The following is a 15,707-nucleotide window of genomic DNA, read 5'->3' as shown; positions in this document are numbered from 1 at the left end:
TATATATATAATATATATATAAATGTATATGTATATATATAAATGTATATGTATATATATATAAATGCATATGTATATATATATATATATATATATATATATATATATATATATATATTATATATACATAAATATATATATATATTTTATATATATATATATATATATATATATATATATATATGTATATATATATATATATATATATATATATATATATATATATATATATATATATATATATAAATGTATGTATGTATGTATGTATGTATGTATGTATGTATGTATCTATGTATGTATGTATGTATGTATGTATGTATGTATGTATGTATGTATGTATGTATGTATGTATTAAAGTCTTTTATTATTATTATTATCTTGTTTAGTTTATAAGTTTTTAAGTATATTTCTAAGTTGGTTTAACCTTTTGTGTTTGTTAGTTATCTTAAAAATAAACTATGTATAAATCAGTTTATGCATTTAATGGTGATCAAAATGAAGATGTTTTAAAGTTCAACAAAGGATGTTTGTTTAATCTTCTCGAACAAGTTGATGAACACTGGTGGATTGCTGCAAATGAAGATGGCTATTGTGGTCTTGTACCAGCTTCTTATCTTGAGATTAATAAGGTTTTTTAAATTTTTTATTATAGTTGCCATAGTAACTAATATGACATAATTGCCTTGATTGCCTTGTTGGATTACATTATCATTATTTTGTTTTTATTAATCTAGCATAAATAGCATAAAAAAGAGTCTTTTAACAAATTTTCAATAACTTATTTTAAGTCTATTGATTTTTTGTAATCAATCTATAATTAAAAAAAATGAGTTAAGTTAAGTTTATAATAAGTTTATGAGGTAGCTTATGTCTCCAGTGCTGCACCCAACGTTAGTTTGGGTAATACTGTTTATGCCAGTTGTTCTTTCTCTCCCTAACCTCATCTGCTATTTACCCAGCACACCCCATCAAAAAAAATTAATAGACTGACTCTAATAACTGTTTCTTAGCATTTAAAGTTTTTTTTATTTTTTTGTTTTGATTCACTCTCAACAAGGCTAATTTAGAAATCAATTATATATATGGTTTCCATGTAAGGTCAGTAGTAAACAATATTCAAAGTAGATGTAAAGAAGAGAGCTCAGTGAGAGTTAATATCATTCAATAATATAGGAACATCAACAGTACTGCGATAGTTGTTTGCAATAAATAACTGAGTTAGTGAGATAAGATTCAAGATCGAAAAGAGAAGACTTTTTGTCAAGATAGGATTATAAAGTTGAGTCATTAGCAAAAAAAGTTATGTAAGGTTGTCGGGAAGATCATTAATGTTTTTTTTTTTTTTTAAGATTATTCACCTCCCCAAGGCCCGAGGGGGGCCACTACAGTCGAGGAGGATACTCATTTTTTTTTTTTAATATATATATATTTTTTATTTAGTCGTTTATTCGTGGTGCAACCCTCTCTCAACTCTTTAACTCCGAAACACGAACCTTGCCGAGCAAGGCCGCTGCGCGGAGAAACTAAGTTCTCCAGGTACTTCCAGGGACGTGGTGGGAGTCGAACTCCGAACCTCTCGCTTACAAAGCGAGCGCTCTTACCACTACACCACTACCGCAATGTAGATAAGAAACAAAACAAGACCAAAGATAGAACCTTGAGGTACCCCAGAAGTTACTGGAAATGAAAAAAAAGATGGCTGGCCTTTAAGGATGGCTTTAATAAAGCTGTTAGAATGAAACGATTTAATAATCACAAAAACCTCCCCAGATAAGCTTATTTTCCAGCAGTCAGGTAAACAAGGCTTAGTCAAACATTTATTAAACAGTTTAAAGAGAATTGAAGAGAGTTCACCAGAACAATTTTGTATATGACAAGAGTGTTGCCTGGACCAGTAAACGACTGGGGCTGATATTTGACTGGGACCGGGTTTGATAAAATATAGTCGGGGCAGGGGCCAGGTTTGTGACCAAACATTTGAATAAACTGAATAAACATTTATACATCCTAAAGTATATTTTTTTTGTTCAAAATTCATGTTATATTTTTTATATATATGCATATATAAACATCATTATAATCAACATGATTATCATAATTATTACCATCTCATTATGATCACGATCATCATTTAATCATCTTCTCTTTTAGCACACAGTGGGCCCAGAAGTGGAAATAGAGAAAAAATATTTGTTTGAGAAAGTCTATAAAAGTTATTTATTCAGAAAGTCAGATAAATTTGTGGATAAATAAAAAAAAAATTATGTTTCTAGCTAATTTCTATGTGATGATATGCAATTTTGAAATTGATGAATTTTCAATTTTTTTGTGTATCTATAAAAGTTTAGTAAATTCGGTTAGTTTCCATTCAAAATGAATTTACTGACATGAAAATTGATAAAACACTTACGTAAAAGTTGTTTTTAGTTTGATATGTAATATATTTTTGAATAAATAAATTAAAAATATGTTGTTTTTTTTATTATTTTTTTCTTCAAAGCTTTTAAAAATTAATTATGTTATTATGTTATATATTTATGTTGTTATTTTTTACAAAAAATCAGATTAAATCTTAAGTTTTTTTAAAAGTGCTAACTTGCCTCTACTGTGTCATACATTTTTAAAATATTTAACATTTCTTCTTTTCAAATATTTTAAGGAGAACTGAGGCAAGTTAGCACTTTTTTTTTATTCACATGACTTAAAAAAGTTGAACAGTGATAATTATTTTTTCCTTAAAATATGTGAATATTTTACTTTTAGTTACAAATATGAACATTTTAAATTTTTTAATATTTATTTAATATGGTTTTGTGTTTGTTTCAACAGAAGTAAAGTAAAATAAAAAATAAATGTAATGGAGGAAAATAAAAATGTAAAATACATCACAGAAATAGATTTATTCACACAATTTGTTAGAGCTGACAAAACTGTTAAGTCAAATTCAGTAACATATTCAGCCATTAAAGAAATACTTTATAAAGATTTTGAACTATCAGTTAATTCATTGGAGTTCGAAAATGTGTGTGAAAAAACATGGAAACGTTATAAACGCCTGAAAGAGAAACATTTCAAGAAAAATGGATATGCATTTATACTTTCACAAGCATCAAAAGATATCATTTATGAAGTAGAGGATGCTTGCATAACAGAACCATGTTTTTCAAAACAAAGAAAGTCTTTTACAGAACTGGGTGATAAGATGAAAAAGGAGAGGACACAGGAACTTCTCAATTATATAAACAAATCTATCACTAATGAGTGCCCAGAGTTGCATGTTAACCAGTTATTGGGTTACCTTTTACATAGAGTTAACACAAAAAATAATAAAAGTATTGCTCGTGTTGGAAATGCTATTTTTACAAACCATATGGAAACAATAGATATCTTTAGTATAGATGAATCCATTGCTCTAATGCATTCCCTTACATTAAGTAAAGAGCAAATGAGAAAATTAAGATTTCTTTTTGCTTCAAAAGGCATATATTTTCCAACAACCAATGAACTGCTTGAAGGAAGAAAAAAATTGCGCCCTACAATTAGTAATGTTTTGACTGGAAGAGGTGTTTCTGTTCAATACAAAGAGCTTGTAAAAATGACAATTGATTCTGTTTTGAATATTATTAAAGATTCTTTTATTCCAGTAGATGGTGATGAGTATCAGATGTGTTTTAAGGATGGTTGTGATGGAGCAGGGCAACAGGTATCAATGAAATCAAAAGAAATGATTGAAAGCAAATCAAATATCTTTCAATATGGTCTTATTCCTCTGAAACTAATATGCCATCGAGATAGTAAAAATATGACCCTGTGGCAAAATTATTCACCAAATGCATCGAGATCATTACGTCCTGTGTTTTTGATAAGAGAAACAGAAACTAATCAAGATTTGCTAGATCTTATTGTCCCAACTACTGATAACGCACGAGAAGAGTTGAATGCTGAAGGAATGTGTTGTCTATTTGGCAAAAATTATATCAATGTCAAAATTTATATTCAAGATACAATGAAGGATTTAAAGTTTAAACGACTTATCAGTGGACTAGGAGGTGCAGATTGTATACTTTGCAAAACAAAAACTACTGAATGGACAGATATTAGGAGAGTTAGTGAAGGATTTCCGATTGATCGATCATTAGAAGAAACTTGGATGCTGTACGAAAAGCTAGTTAATAAGGATGGTATCATTCCAACTAAAACTGGAGATTTTGCCACACGAAAAGGACTTACTAAAAAACCACAAACCAAATCTGACCAAAAAAGCATATGTATAACACATTCATATATAAACAGCACTACCTGGTTTTTAAAACTACTTTATAGGTGTCATATAGATTACAGACTTTGGGTTACAAAAACTGGACCACTTGGTGAACCAATACGTAACGCAAAAGACAGGGTTATTACTAAAATAAAAGAAAACACTGGACTGCGATTAGATATGTGTTGTAACTCTGGTGAGAAGGGAGGGACATCTACAACAGAGTCACAAGGTCGTAGATTTTTTTCTGAAGAACTAATTTCCAGCATAAATGATCTATGCTCTCCTATGTACAAAGAAAGCTTGTTATTACTACATTCTCAAATCAGTATAATACTTCGTATAGTTTCTTGTCAGCGTAAAATTAAAATAGAAAAATTTCAGGAGTTATGCAATAATGCTACACTTAACATTATTACAAATATGCCATGGGCACAAATTAACCACACTCTTCATGAAGTCCTTCATCATTCAGCTGATTTAATAACTCTAAACGATGGTTATGGCCTTGGCAATTTATCGGAGGAAGGTCTTGAAGCAAACAACAAAGATATTAGAAACTATTTAAAACTTCTCTCTCGTAAGACATCACATCTAGAACAACTTACAGATGTAATGAGTCGTCTTTTAGAGAGATCGGATCCTTGTATTTTAAACCAAATTATCCATTCGCATCCTCCAAAGTTATGCGAAGATTGTGGTTCAAATGAGCATACAAGTAGATCTCATGAGCGTATGTTTTCAAAACCAAAGAGATATTTTGATGATATGTTTGAAAACCTTATTTATGATTAATTATAAAGTTATTAACATTTTTTACTATTTTAACTTTTTATCTTCAAATATATTTTGCAAGTTCAATTCATTAGAACTCTTTCCTTATAATTTTATTATACTTACATTATTTTAAATCCAAATTTGACAGAATACTTGTTTTAAAATACTAAACTTCTTATCACTAGAATAGTAGAAACCAGACCCCCATATTATTTAAACTTTTGAATTTTTTTTTCTTTAAGTATATCTGATAAATTACTTTTTTAATTGTCATCTAAAAAAAAATTTAACTTTGAGTATTTATCAAAAAATACTAATTTATCAAAAATGACCAAATATGGTAATTTGAACCCAGTCCACAAATTTAGTTTAATATTAAAAATTTTAATTTTCCTATAACCAGCAAAAAAATATCTTTCTAAAAAGTCCTCAATGAGTTTTCTAGGATTTCTTAATCATTAGTTATGATCCTATTTCCAAAACTTATCATTCTGGGCCCACTGTGTAGCAAATACCACACCATATAAATACTAAAGTTTATATAAATATGTAAAGATTATGTCAGCATCTAAATAAATAGCAAACATGTATGTTCATATTCATAATATGTATGCATAAAGCGCATATCGGAAGCTTTTATTCCTTCTGGAATAAAAGTTTAAAAGCTTTTGTTCCTTCTCTTCGATTTTAAGTCAAGCCTCATTTTACTCCACATTTTTCACCATCTTGACCAGTTGCTTTATTAAACTTTAATCATTTTAAAAATCTTTTTTACAAGAACATCTCTCTTAGGAACCAATAGAGTAGAAATCTTACTCTTATTTGATTCTTGAATCTAATGGCCATACTCTTACTGCCAGTTAAACAGATTAACCCATTGTTAAACATCCAAATCACTCTGGCTTCCAATGCTTAAGTTAATTCTTAATTAAAAACTTTTACAGCTTGTGCTCCAGACAAGATTTCCATCATAGTCTTAAAAAAGTGTTCTCCAGAACTCTCTTCAGTTTTTGCTAAATTTTCAAAAAGTGCTAAATAAGTGGTTCTAATTTTTCAAAACACTTGAAAACACTTTGACCTCTCCAACTATCCTACGAATAGTCTTCACTCTGTTTTTAGTTTTTTTATATAAAGATTTTGAGATTGATTTATTTATTTCTAACTGCAGAACAAAAGTTATTCTTGAAGGCTACACTCTTCTTTATTTCAAGTAAATTTAAGAGTATCACAAGGTTCTATCTTTGCTCCTGTATTGTTTCTTATTTACAATATCGATCTTCATGAAAATTTTAGATCTAAAGTGGGTCTATTTTTAACTGCTTAGAACAAGCAGCTGGTTTTTAATCTGATCTCTCTTTTGTAACAGCTAAGGCTTACAGTGGCTTATAGATTATAATTCTGAACTTAAAATTTACAATTTTTGTTAAACAACAAAACTCATTTACTGCAAAAAAATATTGCAATAATGTTGGCATTCTTATATTGATAAATAACAACCCTTTTACTCTTAGACAAAGCACATTGTAAATGTAATTAGACCTGCTTTATCTTCCAAGCTTAAGCCACTCTCCCATTGTTGTAGGTTGCATTTCTTTCTTTCTTCTTCAAATACTATCATTTTAAATGCTCAAATGAGCTATCATCTCTATTATGACAAACCAAAACTCATTCTTATTTGGCTTCTTATTCAATAAGTTGCATCCTTTTACTGTATCTGTCCCTTCATGCTATAAAAACTTTTATTAATCCAGTTTTTTTCCTTGCGCATCAAAAAAACCTTATACCTCTTACCTATCTTCATGTTTTCCTTTTTTATACAACCTACAACTTTTTAAGTCTTTTAAAGTTAACCGTTTCCTAGTACTTTAGTTTATTCTGTATTTAAAGTAACTCATAACTTAATATTGGTTGCTTGTAATATTTTTGGAAGTAGATTAGAGTTTAAAAATATAAATATATGCCAGTATTTAAGTAATTAGTAAATGTAAGCATAAAATTATAATATATAAAGTATTAAAGAAAATTTTTCTAGCCCCAGCTATCAACCCCTGCTAAATCTTATAATTTTGCCGGGGCCCAGGCCAGTCACATACTAGTCTGGACCACAAGACGTGGAAAATTTCAATTGAGATATGACTTTAGCAACAGAAGCTGGAGTGATTTGAATGTCTAGTATTAGGTTAACCAATGCTAGACATTCAAATCAACGCTGTTGAAAATTTTCCAAAAGTCTCTAGAGTCTAACTTCTGAAATAAGATACAAGATTTAGTGAACTGAGAATAATGGAGCTTAGCATCTGACAGCACCTTTTTACATCTATTTCTTGCAATAATAAATAGCTGTTTGATCTCAAGAGAGTTGATCTTTAAAAAGATCTCCAATTTTGAAAAAAATGATCACAATTAGATATAGCAGCTGTGCAAGAGGGTGAAACTCATGGAGTAAAATGAGGCTTGACTTGGAACCGATGAGAAGGAATAAGAGCATCTATTCCTGTCTGAAGTTACGTAGGAGGCACATTTTTCAGCTGAGAGGGAAAAGATATCAGCCCATAGACCATCACAAAGAAAATCGCAAAAAGAATCTCAGTCAGCTTTAGGATAGTAGTAAGTAATGTGAGGATAGGGTGAGTTTGAATAGGAAGTATGAGGTGAAAGATTTAAAGCCACCTAAAGGAAAAAATGGAGAAACTTAACACAAACTAGGATCAGAGACCAGACATAAATCAAGAGTGAAGGTAAGTGATTGGGGCTTCCAGGAAAGCGAGTCACAAAGGTAACTATCTAAGTAAGAGATTAAGAAATGCAGAAGTTATTGGTTTTAGTGCTAGCTGGGTCAGTGGTGTTAAAACCAAGAGGGGTAAAGAAAGAGGGCATGGTCAATTTGATCAGAAATTATATCTAAAAGAGTGCATTCTTGGGAAGAAGGAGAGCAATAAAGAATAAAGAGAATGGTGATAGAGTGAAAAGGTGCTAAGCGGAAGCACATAAAAGAATGGTCAAAGGATTCCAACCTGATTTCATGACATATAGGTGAATTGATGCGTATGTATATCCCCAAGCCAAGCATGTGGCTATTGGAATCTTTGCAAATCAAAGGATAGTATACTTCAACACTGTGATCAGAAGAAGGAATAGCAGAATTTAAATTAGTTTCATTAAGAACATGCATAATTTTGCAAGAGATAAGATTCAACTGATGAAGCAGATTATTAGTAAAAGATATATTAAAACAGTTAGATGGTGGGGATGGTTTTTTATGTTTAATATTTCATCTATGCCAGCCTAATAGATAAAGGGGTACAAAGCAAATTGTTAATCGAGGTATTAAAAAATATTTTATTACCTTTTTTGTAATTTCACCATTTTATTTCTGTTTCTAAGCCTAATATTATTCTTACAATTCTGCTTTTTTTTTAAACATCTTTTATGTTTGATAAATAGCGTGTTCACCATAGAGATTTTTTCAAATGATTATAATTTTTCTTTTTTTAATTTGCGATTGTAATATAACTTTTTTTGTAGCAGTTTATAAAGCATTTCAGTTCTCAGATATCACTTTTTAAAAAATATAAAGTATAACTAAATTTTCAGTTATGTAATGACATGTTTGTCTGGCAGTATGGGAAGACTTGTTTTTGCTAAGGGCAACTTAAATTTAGAAAAAAAATTGCGTCGTTAGACTGGCAGGGTGACTAGACATCTGTTTTTCAGAAAATAGTATTTAATAATAAAACTATATTTTGAACTATAAAGATTTTATTGTTTTAAAGAAACTTTTTTTTTCAACATCACTTCCAACAAAACTTTGTTTTGTTGGAAGTGATGTTGAAAAAAAAAGTTCCTTTAAAACAATAAAATCTTCACTTCCAAACAACCATTATTAAGTTTGGAAGTTACTGGAAGAGAAAAGATGAAGTTTATAGAGCAAGATAATAATTGACAGATGACTTGAAAGATTGCAAATTAAATGAATAAGGAAAATAAGATGAAGGAAGTGAATTTTAAAGAACTGATGTTCGAGGAAAAAAACTAGATGAATAAGAATTTGTGGACCACTAAGGAACAGTCACAGTAAAAGAATGAGACTTAATTGAATGAAGAGTAACACGAGAATGAATTTAGTAGATGGCACAAGAGACACTAGCTCTTTAGAGCAGTGCCCATTATAGTAGAAAATAGAAAGAAAAACAATGTTGCGATGTGTGATAATGGTAGGTAGTTGGCTGCAAGAGCAGGTTCAACTATGTTTACAATGCATTTTTGCATTGTAAACTTAGTTACAATACATTTTTGCATACACTGTAAGAAGAAAGCTTATGGAGAAGGATAGCACGCCAAACTTTATTAAACGCTTCTGAAATGTTGAGAGCAATAGCCTTAGCCTCTCCACATCTATACACAATAATGCACAATAAAACCTATCAATTATTACCATTAACAAATCAGCAGTATAACGAGAAGATTGAAATCTTTATTGATGATCAGAAAGTAAGTTATTAGATTCAAGATGAGAGATTAAGTGTTTGTTAATTAAGACCCAAAAGGGTCTGGAAGGGATGGTAGTGAGACGAGTCAGATTTAAAGTAGTTATACACTGTGTTGCATAAAAATGACTGACTAAACAGGTAAAACATGCAGGGAGTGTACATATATAAACTGACTAAATAGGTAGAACATGCAAGGAGTGTACATACATCGACTAAGGGTTTCGGTTTAGGCAGGCAATAAGTTTATAAAATAGTTTGTGTTAAAAAGTGTTGTAAAAATCAAGGGAAACACTTATTTTAACAAAAAAAGTGTTTATCTTGATATTTAAGATTTATTCAGTCATCAATTTACCCAAAACTTTAAACGTTGGAATAGATTTTTGATTCTATCATCTATCTATTTTAAATGCACACTTAGGATAATTTAACAAAAGTGCAGACTATTTCAATGTGGGTAGTGAAAACAACTAAATATTTTATAATTAAATATTAGTATTAATAACTTTTTATTTTCACATGAAAAACCTGTTTTTTTAAAAAAAAAGTTTTTCTTACAAATAAATAGCAATTAGTAATAGCAATTAATAAAAGCAATTAATAAATTTAAAAATAAATTGCAAGTTTTCTCGCTTTCCTGTGCATTGATAAAAACAGTAAAGTTTAGCAAAAACATTTGAAAAATAAATTTAAAAATTATCCATGTTTCTAGCACAAATTATAAAGTATTTTGTTATTATACTGACTCAAAAAAATTGCGAAAAAATTATATATCAAAAAATGTTTTTATTTTATTTTTTTACAAAATTTAACTTTCTTTAATTTTCAATTTTTTTAGCTTATTTTATTTAGATTTTCTATTTTGTATAGTATTTGTTTTCTTTCTTCAAGTATTGCTATAAAATAAATATAAATTTATTAATATCTAATATAAATTTCATATATATATATATACAGGCTTCGGCAGGAGTAAAAACCGCACGGGCTATGAAAAGCCCGTCACAAATAGACTTTGCGGGCTAGAAAGGCCGCTCGTCTCGATGATCTCGCACGGGCTTTTACAACTTTAAATTTTTTTTTTTAAAGTTTATAAATTTATCTTCTAGTTTTGAATGAAAATGTCATTGAATATGAAATATTTTGTGAATTGAACTAAAATAATAACTTAGAGAGCCAATTGTTTGAGAGCTAATTAGAAAAAAAAATCTTTTATTAATAAAAGTAAATGAGTTGGATACTTTTCAAGTTTCAATAATTGTTTTTCAAAGTTTTTTATTTGCTCAGAGCTATTTTTGTTTCACGCGGGTTAGTTGTTTTATGGTTGCTTTTATTTAGATTTGTTATTTGAGTGAACTTTATTTAGTCTCATGTTCATTTTTTTTCTTTATTCCAGATATAGGCAAACCAATAAACTTGAAAACGACAGAAAAAATCATAGAAACAACCATGGCGTTTCATCACGTTTCCTTATTTAAGCATCCTGATGTGTTTTTTTACCAAAGTCTATTTTAGTATATTATTAGTATATTTTTTTACCAAAGTTTATTTTAGTATATTTTAGTATATCGTGCTTCTTTAGTTCCTTCGTTTCTAGTGAATAAAAATCTTATAGAATGATAAAATTTTCAAAATCTTACTGCGACTTTTTTAAGCTATAGCCACAAATAGTTTGAAATCTTTTTTTTTTTAAACCTTAAATGAATGAGTTCGATAGTTTAAGAATTGTTTGGTAACTAATGTTAATGTTTCAATTCAATTGTTTATATACTTATGCATTCTATTGGGCGTGAAAACTAAAAACTCACTTAAACTGTTTATAATTTGCTTTATAATTTTTATAACTTCGCTTTACCTATGCCTATCCTGATCGGAAATAGTTAATCTGATACGTAAATAAAAAAATTTGAAATCAAATTTCTCTAAATAAAATTAATAAAAAGTTTTTATTTAGAAGTAATATTAATTTTTTAAGATACCGGGCTTCCATTACTTCTTATACAATATAAGCATGTATTAAATAATTCTTATACAATATAAGCATGTATTATATACAATATAAGCATTATTCTTTTTTATACTGAATGCAAACTTTACACCATATCTTCACAACAAAAATTGTTCCATTCTCCACCTCGGTTTCTTTTCCACAGACTCCATCTTTACCCCAACTTAAAAATGTTGTTAGTGTAACTCTTCTACCAGGAGATGCCATTACTATCTTTTCTGAAAAACTAGAAAAACTTGAAAACTTGAATGACTGGATAACTTGAATAACTTGATAACTACAAAGCAGACACACTATTTATATTATTCTATAAAAATTGATTAGCCGTCTGTTGATTTTTAATGAGATATTTCATTTTTAATAACGAGTTATACAATTGTATATTAAATAAGCTGCTGTCTCGTTAAGAAAAACCATTAAGTTAACGCGGAAGTTAACAGGGAAATAATTTAAATGTCTTTAAAGTAAGACAAACTAGTTTATCGAAAAAAAGATCACATGGATAATTTTTTTTATTATCGTTATTATTATAAATACCAAAACCCAAAATAAAATCCTAATTTATGTGCATCAAATGCGTATATTTCCCTTTTTTAATCAAATAATTATTAAATTTATAAAATAATACGGTAACTCGAGATTATATCGATTCGATATTATACTTGATATAATACGGTAATTCGATATTATATCAATCAGTTATCGTCGTTTGAAAAACTGTACGATTTAGTTATATTATTTAAATTGTTTAAATTATAATTGTTTAAATTTTACATTAGAATATAAAAAATTATAACATGGATTTTGCTATCCATATTAAAATTATGCCATAAGAGAAATTTTAAAAGAGTACATAAATAAAAAAACATCATAAAGTTCACCTTATTTTTTACATAAAATTTATTTTTGAGACGGGCTTTTTTTGGCCCGTCTAAACTGACTTAGACGGGTGCGGAGACGGGCAAGGGCCATAGCCCGTCATTCCTGCCGAAGCCTGTATATATATATATATATATATATATATATACATATATATATATATATACATATATATATATATATATATATATATATATATATATATATATATATATATATATATATATATATATATATATAAATGTTAGGGTTGTCCACTATGCAAATTTTTTTCAAAACACTGGGATTGAAGTTTTTTCCATTCTACTATTAGGGTGCTATGTAAAAATATTTTTTACAAAATTTTAATAACTGTTCTAGAGCCCCCTTAATGCACCCAAAGACAAGCCCCAAATTCATGTTTTTAACAGTAGCAAAATTGCATGCATTTATTACAAATTTGGTTAATAACATAATACTTTTAGATATTGGTATAATTTATTATCTTATAACTGTTATGATAATTTACAGCAATATAATGCTAAATATAGTTTATTACAGTGAAATAAATTTAAAATAATAATGCTGACAAGAAGTGGCAAAGTTTTAGAAACATAGTGCAAGTCAACATCTTTGCCAACCAGTTTAAGTCAGTCTTCAGATACTTCCATATTGACTTCGCCTCCTTCATCCACAGGAAGACCTACTACTCATGCATCTACGAACTTTTGGCTGATTGGACACCCATCACCATTAATTACTGGTTCCAAGCTGCCTGATTGCCGACAAATTTAAAAAATTTTTCTTTTCCTAAAACATGATGAAGAAAATGTTCGAAACCATATAACAAATTAAGAAATTGGGCATACAGTTTTGACAATGTGGTCACTTTTTGGAACATGGCCAGAAAGGTCAATAAAGAGACAGAAAGGCAACCATGGATGGTCATGATAAAATTTTTGAGATCAAGGCACAATTGCAAGCAGTAAGATACAATTGGAAATTGATACTAAGCGATAAAGAAAAAGAAAGACTAGAACATGACCGCAGACTGGATGATCAAGATAATGAAGACATGGAAATCAACAATGAAGAACAAAAAGTGATCAGGATATTGCATTTGCTGTTACGTAAGTAGACTTGAATTATGAACCTCCAATGGATAGGCGATCAGAATTTGTTAATCTTTGTAAACATTCCCTCAAGAATTATGCAATGTGAAGAAATTGCATCAGCAGCCAACAGGCTGAGGCTGTCCGATAATCAGACAACTATGATTGTATCCACGGTGATTAAAGCAGCTGGTGGAAACTTGGACAATTTTGATATATGAAATATCTTGATTTTGAAACTTTAGAAATTGAAGGCACCTGGTTGAAAACTATCAAAGAACGACTATCGTGAATGTGCCGAAAACACACTCATCATATTTGGGCAAACTCGGTCTTGTGGTGTACATTTTCTGAAACTAGGAGCCATCCATTAACACAATGGATGGCTTAAAACATCTATGCTGGCAAAATGTTCGTGTTTTCAAGACAAATGTCATATGTGGAGATAAAGATCACGTTTTTAGAATGAATCGATTTCTTTCACTTTTCCACACACCAGCTTGGACAAAAGATAGCATTGGCGTTGAAGCGCCTTTCAATGATCTGCAGCTCATTCAAGACATGATAAATTTCAAAGAAATAGACAAGAATTATGCTGATGTTATTCTTTCAAAAATGAATTACAATCACCTATGGTATTTGACAGAGGAGGTAGTTCCATTTGCTTTCTTCAGTAAACATGTTTCATCCTCTGTGAACTGGAGATGGCTGCAAAACTCTTAAAAAGTCGAGTGCTGGAGAGTTTTTGTCTTGGAAAACCGAATTTTTGTAAAATCATTCATCAAACAGTTTTGACAAATCTTCTGGGACCTGATTTCCACACATAATTTAGTATTCTTGGTATCAACACAGACTGGCGTGCTAAACCAATTCACCAGCGGACAGAGCATCCAGGTTACCAAGAAACTGAGAAGTTTGTTTGTACGGTGAAGGTCGTTTATGGTACTGCAGAGAGAGGAGTGAAACTGGTTTCAGAATTTGCGACCATAATTACCAGTGATCTACAACAAAGAGCATGGCTGCTGCAAGTTGTAGAAAGTCACAGAAGCAATAGAGTCATACTGACAAATATGTATATAATTTGCAACATGACTTGTTGATTTTATATCAAAAAAATGACAGTAAATGATACACATGTGACTCATTGCCATTTTTTCGTTGCTTTTTAACTGAAAATTACCATAGTTTTAAGTTTAGGGGCGTTTAGGGGGCTCTAGAATGGTTGTTAAAATTTTATAAAAAATATTTTTAGATTTTCCAATTCTACTATTAGTACCCTAATAGTAGAATTGGAAAAACTTCAATCCCTGTGTTTTGAAAAAAAATTTGTACAGTGGACAACCCCAGGATAAATATATATATATATATATATATATATGTATATATATATATATATATATATATATATATATATATATATATATATATATATATATATATATACACACACACACACATATATATATATACAAATATATATATATATATATATATATATATATATATATATATTTGTATATATATATGTGTGTGTGTGTATATATATATATACATATATATATATATAATATATATATATATATATATATATATATATATATATATATATATATATATATATATATATATATATATATATACACACACACACATATATATATATATACAAATATATATATATATGTATATGTATATACATATATATATATATATATGTATATGTATATATATGTATATGTATATATAGCAGGCCTATGTATATATGTATATGTATATATAGCAGGCCTTGTTTTGAAGCGTTAAGCTGCTTACAATTTACTTATGCGTTAAGCAATTTTACGTACACCTAGAGCGATTTCCATTAAGTAACTTTTTATCATTTTTTATCTTTTAAATTGTTCTATAAGCAATAAAATAAGAAAAGCAATTAATTTTATAAAAACCCACATTAACTTTTGTATAACCATTATATAAAAAAGTTTGTTACAAAAGTTTGAATAACATGTTAGATATAAGCGCTATAAAAACTATGAAAAATTAATCTCTATTAAGTTAATTATTTTATCGAAATATTTAGTAACAAAAAACAAAATTGGTTATATTGACAATTTTTATTTTGTAGGTAAAGTTATTAAATGAAAGGTAAAAAAAAACCATAAAAAAAGTATATACAATGAAAACTTTTTTTTTTTTTAATTTTAATTAGG

At 28.7% G+C, this 15,707-nt stretch overlaps 1 protein-coding gene across 1 annotated transcript in view; it reads left to right on the top strand.

Annotated features, from left to right (window-relative positions):
* The first annotated feature begins 408 nt into the window (after window positions 1-408).
* The window catches only part of LOC101237349 (NCK-interacting protein with SH3 domain), a 68,376-nt gene continuing 53,077 nt past the window's right edge, over window positions 409-15,707 (top strand). The window contains exon 1 of the mRNA XM_065816277.1: window positions 409-629. Within this exon, the coding sequence (XP_065672349.1) occupies window positions 459-629 (171 nt within the window). The 5' untranslated portion in view covers window positions 409-458. The remainder of the gene's footprint in view (window positions 630-15,707) is intronic.

The sequence above is a fragment of the Hydra vulgaris genome, chromosome 13 (genome assembly GCF_038396675.1).
Source record: "Hydra vulgaris chromosome 13, alternate assembly HydraT2T_AEP".
NCBI classification, from domain to species: domain Eukaryota; kingdom Metazoa; phylum Cnidaria; class Hydrozoa; order Anthoathecata; family Hydridae; genus Hydra; species Hydra vulgaris.
The sequence above is the reverse complement of the archived record's forward strand: the minus strand, read 5'-3'. Positions and strand labels throughout refer to the sequence as shown.